At 31.0% G+C, this 7,801-nt stretch overlaps 1 protein-coding gene across 3 annotated transcripts in view; it reads right to left on the bottom strand.

Moving 5' to 3' along the window:
• Positions 1-7,801, bottom strand: part of LOC117170024 (ATP-binding cassette sub-family G member 4-like) — an 80,541-nt gene that overhangs the window by 22,332 nt on the left and 50,408 nt on the right. For all 3 annotated transcript variants that reach the window (XR_004466709.1, XM_033356541.1, XM_033356542.1), the window contains one exon: positions 483-600. Coding sequence is in view for 2 of the 3 variants with exons in the window: in XM_033356541.1 (XP_033212432.1) it covers positions 483-600 (118 nt within the window). In the remaining variant the exon portion in view is untranslated. The remainder of the gene's footprint in view (positions 1-482; positions 601-7,801) is intronic.

The raw sequence follows: 7,801 nt of genomic DNA, 5'->3' as shown, positions 1-7,801 counted from the left end.
ATAATAATAATAATAGAGATTGTAAATATACATACAGGTTTTGTGAAGGCTAAGTTTAGATAAACTTCCCCGATTCAAAATTTTAACCCTATTAACCGCCCAGCATAATTCCGAATAGAACCTACTTTACCCCTACCTAACCCGCCATGACCTCTTTTAAACCCCTGTTGGACCTACTTTAGCCCTATTTAGAAACTTTAAAAATTCTCATACTCATATTGCCACGTCCTCTGTAAGACTTCCAAATTCTCTGTGAATTTTAGGAAGTTAAATCCTCTTTAAGTTCTGTGTTACCCTCGAGGCCCTCGTTTCGTTCTCACCACGAAAATAAAATTTGCGGCTATTATCATTACCATATTTGTAATGAGCGTGTCAAAATACATTGATATACGGAGTTTCCAAATTTTAGCTTTAGTCATCAATTATTTTTAATTAATTTGAACTTATTATGTGAATATTAAATCCGTGGCGTATTTACTTACGTGAAACCAGCCAAAATATCCATCAAAGTAGATTTCCCAGCTCCCGATGAACCAATAATTGCCGTCAACTCCCCGGGTCTAAAATCTCCACAAACACCTGACAACAAATTTCTTCTCCCTGAAAAATAAAATTGTAAACATTGAAATTCGTAAGAATGTATACTATCTATTGACTTTGCAATAAAATACAAGATTTTCTATCCAATATATTACCATTCATAAAACTATTACAATATTTTTTGAGAAAAACAACTTTATAATTAAAATTTTGACGATGTGTCTACATGTACCGAAAAAGATCCGGCTATCCGTACACAAATTTCGGTGCCTCTATCCTTCCGCCATGGAATTCTTTCCTAGAAAAAAATCTAGCTATTCTTACCGAAGTTTGGGTAAGCGCAGACACGGCCTAATTCAAAACTATAAAAAATCATTCTAGGGTTGTTACGGAAGTTGGATTTTAGATTTCCATGACATTTACAGTTTTACCAAATCAAATTTTAACAAATTTTGAAGGCAAACTTGTTAAAAACATCTATTTAACATTTGAACTCAAATAAATTGTAAAGCATTGTACTGTTTTCAATATAATTTCCAACAGAATTCTTGTACACTACTGGTTGAAAATATCTACGTCCCTGTTTTTCCGAGCTGTTCCTAAAGTGCCGAAAATATAATAAAATTTTGCGCATAATAAGTAGAAGTTAAGGGAAAACTTTCAAGTTTATAAAAAAATAAGGAAAAAACATGAAAATAATGATAAAATTTAGATAACTCTGAAAATAATGAACATTTTAAAACTTTCTTGAGCTCATTTTAACACAGAAAAAATTAAGAACAAAATTTGTTTTAGGAAATTTTGTAGAGCTATAAGTTTTGTTTAGCCAACTTCGCGTCTTTCAAAAAACATGTGTTTGTGATGAAAAAACAAAAGAAAATTTGACCGATATTTGTGTAAAGTTTATCCTGTAAAGTTAATTTTGGTTGCAGAGAATCTTTCTTTCGTCGGAAATCGATGTAAAGTTTATATCTTCTATTTTTTCTGTGAAAAGTAAGGAACTACAATATTTTAGTAAAATGTTAAGATATTTTTATAACTTTGTCCCTAGACTCTGTCCAACGATCAAACTTTATGCAAAAAATGTCGCAAAATCTCGAAAAGGTATGAATACTTATAAACCTTTGTTAAAAATAATTATTTATCATATTTTAGTCAATATGAGTAATATTTACATAAATATGATTGTTTTTAATTTTTCAAGGCATGAGGTGAGTACGATAATTATTTGGATTTTGCGACTTTATGCACGAAATTCAAAACTATGTTAGAATTTAGAGAAAAAATTCCAAAAATACCTTAATAATTTAGCAAACTACTACAGACATCTATCTTTAAAATTATCTCAAGAAGTATGAAAAATGTTGATATTTCCAAAATTACTCAAATTTTTCGAATTAATTGAAAACTTGGGCTTATAGGATACAGGACTTTATTAAATCTTGTGCAAATCTTGTCATCTAAATTAAATGGTAGGTCAATGAAAAACTTTTCATTTTAAAGGTGCAAATTTTGTACGTTAATGAGCCGAAAAGTAATATTCCTAAAAATGATTTGTAGCTTACAGATCTGAAAATCTGATGAAAAATAAGGAAATTTGATAGCTTTTAAACTCAGTGAACTTTGGAACATAGTTTGTATAGAAAAAATAATAGGAAAAATCTGAAAAAATTCACAGCGGTACATTGCACATTTCTGAACAGATTGCCATCGAAAAATTTACCCATTATATAAATAATTGTTCGTTATTTTTGAATAAATATGCGAGCGCACTATCTTCAGTTCTAATGAAGATAATGAAGTGATTTAAGTTCTAGGTCTTCGTACAAATTGCGATATTTGAAGTCAGTTTGTTATATAGGAAAGCAAGTGCGAGAGCCCAGCGTGGTGCCGTTTTTTCAGGGGATCAGCCTCGGTTTTCATCAACACAGGGAAAGGGTTTGAAGGCCAGGGTGAGGCTCGGAGGCACAAGTTGGGAAGGTCGGGCTAAGGAAAACCGAGGACGATCACCTGAAAACACGGCACCACTCTGGGCTCTCGCAATTGCTTTCCTATATAAAAAATCCTATATAAAAAACTGACTTCAAATATCGCAATTTGTACGAATACAATAAAAAGCACATACTTTCTTCAAATTGTAAATTATTACAGATAGTTCAACTGACTACCTCCAATTTAAATCTCTGTGTTTCGTCCTCGAAACGAATTCTAGTTTTATAAATGAAACTTTCCCGTTCCTATTCAATCGGTCACGTTCTGGTCTAGACAACAGATATTTTCTCTACCTCAATAAATAATAATAAATTTAATCGCTCAACTACGAGGATGGTAAGCCATAGAATATGTTGAACACATGCGCGGTGCTTGTCGGAGCTTAGCCCTTTACGACGGTTTAGCAAACTCTGCACCGCTCTGATTTATGACAATTATAAATAAAAGGTCTTCCAGCTCTTCTCAAGGACCAGATGCACTCTACTGACCGCTGCCCTTTTCTCGAGGGCATTTTTAATTTGTAACCGCCCTCACTATACACTTAAACCAATGAAGGGCGATTTCTCAAAAATTGTAAACCCCAGCGAACTACTCTGCCGGTCTGCTGCGACAGACAAGATCAGATTCTCGAAAACCGCTGAGAGAGCAACAATCTCCCTCTCTCGCCTAAACATTCGGATACCGCGACACTTGTATTTTCCAATCATTTCTGTTTCACTTAATTCACCTTCCTTTTACTTCATTAAATAGAGTTAAGTTTAAATGTGCTCTATTTATTTATTCATTACCTTGTCCGTTCGTCATTAACGTTAACGTGTGGCGCGGAATAGAAGAAAAGTAGCCTTTTCAATAAAAGACATTTTCCGCTAGTCTAAACACCCTTCATTATCTTCATTAGAACTGAGAATAGTGTGGTCGCATATTTATTCACAAAAAGCGAATAATTATTTATATTTTGCAAATTTTTCGACGGCAATCTGTTCTGAAATGTTTAATGTACCACCATGATTTTTTCAGATTTTTCCTATTATTTTTTTCAATAAAAAACTATGCTTCAAAGTTCACTGTTTTTAAAAGCTATCAAATTTCGTCACTTTTCATCGTATTTTCAGATCTGTAAGCTACAAATAATTTTTTGGAATATTACTTTTCTGCTCATTAACGTATAACATTTGAATCTTTAAAATGATACCTCTTTCATTAACCTACCATTTCTTCTTCACATACTTATTCAACGTCAAAGCCAGAGGACTCGAATTTTCTCGCCGATAGTAAGTTTCCAAGTTATCTCAGTTTGAGATTGGCGTCGGACACTCGGATTTATTGCTTACACAAGACATGTGTTCGACACTAATTTTATGAGAAACGGAAAATCATATAATTTCTAAAGGATTCCTTTAAGTAAATTACGAATCTAAAAACGAAAATAATCCATCTCGTGAAGTTTTTGAAGAAAAACGGGGTCAAAAAGTAAAAATAATCATTCGTTTTTTTTCCTTTTTCTTTTATAAGTAGTTAAAAACTAATGACAAGGTAAAATATTTTACGAGACAGCTCAAATGACATTTTGAAGCCTAACTTATGACCCAAACTAAAAGAATTTAACCAGCTACGGCGCTTTGGTAAAGAGAAAAAAGGAATAATATATATGAATAACACTCAAAATAAAACAAACCTGAATTTAAATAAATAAAATTATATACATTTTTTAATTCTGTGTCTATATTAAATATAAAAGAAAAATATTATCTATTATTATCAGATGAAAACAACTGCAGATAGTTCGAATATTTTGTTCTTGCTATAAAATTGTAAGTGTTAGAGGTACAAAACCATATTTTAGTCCATAAGAATGACAATATATAGGAATCAATTTTTCGAGTTTCCGTTTTTATTAAGGACTTCCTGGGATTTCAGGGAATTTTGGGGAATTTGTTATATTGCAGGGCATTTTCAAGGTTTTTAGAAAACAATCGGTTTCAACGTAATCATCTTTTATATATCAAAATAGATAGAAGAAATTTTTTATAGGAAAGGAATAAAAAGAGATATTAAATGCAGCAAACAAAACATTTAAATTTAGCAATGGAGGGCGAGTTCTAACCTATTTTGCCCAATAAATCAAATGAACGAGAGACTCTACAGAGATGACGTAAAAGCTCAAGGGGGGGGGGGGAGATCCTTTATTCATGTACATAATTTTTGGAAATTTGCAAATGAAACAAATAACTGGCAGTTATATTGTACAGAAAGTGAATACAAATTTAACTTAACGAGCCGAAGAAACCTGATGAGTGAGAAACGAACCTAACCAACAACAATAAAACTACTCATGTAAAAAGCAAAGCCTTGAAGTAGATTATATTGCAATAAAAAAGTTGTACACTTTAATAGTTTAATGCATGTAAATCTAAAAAAAAATCCCTTTTCGTCCGAATACGCTTCATAGCATTCGAGAGTTTTCGTTCGAATTACCAAATGAACAAATGAATTACCAAATGAATGTTGAATTGCCAAATTAGTCAAATTAGTCAAATTAGTCAAATTAGTCAAATATATTCTAATGCTGTTAAATGATCGTTCGGAAAAAACGAAATTTGTTTACATTTATAGGCAATTCAGTGTAGAATTTCTTCAATGCATAATCCACTTAAATGCTCTCACTTTTACAGCGACCATCTCTGTAAGTTATTTGTTGCACTGAGCACGTGCGAGCACACTTTTCCTTTTTGCTTCGATTTTACAAAACGCAAAAGTTGCTTTTTTTAACACCATGTCGGCTAATATTAGCAATACTGCTTACTGCCCTCCGGCCTCCTACATACTCCGGCGAAGCAGTAGCTACTGCCCATAGGAGCTTCGCAGGGCCTACTGCAAACTCTGGCCGGTATTTTTCTGCCCGCCGAAGTCGCAGCAGCTCACTACTGCGATTTGCCGAATTTCTCCTGCAAACTCCGGCAGGCCTTCCTACTGCTTCCTCCGGCCATAACAATGGAAACACTTTTACGCTCAAGGGTCAAAGCCCTCAAACTTTCTTTACCTAAGATGTATCTGTAGTATATCTATATATACTGCATTCATATTCTCGGTACCCTTGGAGTTCCTAGTTTTAGGATTTCTTAGGTTTCTCAATTTTCTTTTAAAATATAATTCACTTAATAATAGATAGACACCTAAATACGCAATAATAACAATTCAGTTGCAATATTCATAAAAATTGTATTCAAGGAAAATAAATTTTTTTTCGAATTTTATATGGAAACTATTTCTTTAATTTCTCGTTTTGTAATGAAATGAAATTTGATTTTATGCAAAGGATGCTGTTCATTAATGTAAATTTAGCTATATGATTACTCTTTTGTGTAGAGTAAGAAAGTTTTGTGGGACTAACACAATTTTTTAACATGATTACGATAAGGAATATGGTTTGTAAATTGGCTAATGTTTACGGCTATCTGCTAGGTGTCCCGCGTTTTAGGATAAATAATGAAAATCTTATGAACTTGATTAGCGATTCATTGGTTTAATCCTGATATCACGTGACAGTGACATTGACAACGACAAGGGATGCGGTCCATCACTCATGTACGTGATTTTTGCAATCTCACACAAACTTTCTCCTGAAGATCATCTTTTTAGTTATAAATTTTATTATTTGGTTGAAAATGTAAGAATTTTCTTAAAAGGTCATCCTTTTCGGTTGCAAAATCAATTGTTTTATAAAAAATGCATCTTATTGGGTTAAAAATTCCACTCTTTTCGTAGAACATTAACCTTTTGTTTAAAATTCGTATTTTCTTGCTGATAAGTCGACTGCGATCTTTTTTGGATGAACACTATTATTTTCTGAAAATTTGTCTTTTTTATTTGTCATATTTTTTAGCATAAATATTGCATCTTGGATAAAACTGCAACTGTTTTGTTGAAAATTAAACTATTTTCTTGAAAATTTACTTCTTGCTTACAATTTGTATTTTTGTCTTGAAAAGTTAATTAAAATCTTTTTCGATGAAAATTCTACTCTTTTTTTGGAAATTTATCTTTTTGATTTAAAAATTCACCTATATTATTGGAATTTTCATTTTTCTTGGACAAAAATGCGACTGTTTGGTTGAAAATTTAACAATCTTGTTAAAAACTCATGCTTTTTGGCTAATAATTCGACTCTGAAGCAGAAAGTTAACTTATTGTTTACAATTCTTATTTAGGTATTGGAAAATGAACAAGAATCTTCTTTGGATACAAATTTTAGAATTATTTAAATTGTTTTTTGTTCAAATTCATCTGTTTTAGAAGAAATGTCATCTTTCTTAATTAAAAATGCAACTGTTTGGTTGAAAACTCGACAATTTTGTAGAAAAATCATCCTTTTTGGTTCAAAATTCTGCTGTTCTGTTGAAAATTTAAATATTTCGTAGAAAATTTTTTTTTGGTTTTATTTAATATTTTGGTGTTAAAAAAAAACTAAAATTTTGTTCTGGACGAACATTAAAATAAATTTTTTTATACTAAACATGCATCTGCTTTAAGAGAAATTTTAATCTTCCTTGGACAAAAATGCAACTGTATAATTGAAAATTCTTCTACTTAGTTGAAAATTTATATGTAGAGAATTGAACTTTTTCTTTTTAAATAAGTATTTTTGGTAGACAAAATTTGTCCTTTTAGATTGAAAATTCAAATTTTTCGTAGGAACTTATTTTTTGTTACAAAATTCATATTTTGACCTTGAAAAGCCAAGTGGCATTTTTTAAAATCGAAAAACTCATCTATTTTAAGAGAAACTTAATATTTTTTAAATAAAAAGTGCAACTATTTGGTAGAGAAACCAATAATTTTGTCCAAAAGTCATCCTTTAACAATTTAGAAAAACTTTTATTTGTTTCATGAGTGAAAAACCTTTATTTGTAGAAAATTTGTGATTTTGGTTTATATATTTTTTTATTATAAATTTCATCTTCTTTATTGAAATGTAAAGTACGATACTTCTTAGTTGGGGTTTATCCTTTTGAGTTAAAAATTTAACCTTTTATTGATTTGAAATTTCATGTTTTTTTCAGTAAAAATGTATGAGTTTCATGGAAAATTAATTTTTGATGAATAAATATATGTATATATATTTTTTTCGTTCGATTTTTGTAGGGGAACTTCGTCTTTTGGCTTAAAAGTTTAACAATTGTGGGTCCGGATGCAATAAGGGCACATAAAATTTTTTCGTGCGAAAACGAAGTCCCCTGGAGGCTTTAGAAAAAATTTTCGAATTTTAATT

Source organism: Belonocnema kinseyi, chromosome 3 (genome assembly GCF_010883055.1).
Source record: "Belonocnema kinseyi isolate 2016_QV_RU_SX_M_011 chromosome 3, B_treatae_v1, whole genome shotgun sequence".
Taxonomy (NCBI): Eukaryota; Metazoa; Arthropoda; class Insecta; order Hymenoptera; family Cynipidae; genus Belonocnema; species Belonocnema kinseyi.
The sequence above is the reverse complement of the archived record's forward strand: the minus strand, read 5'-3'. Positions and strand labels throughout refer to the sequence as shown.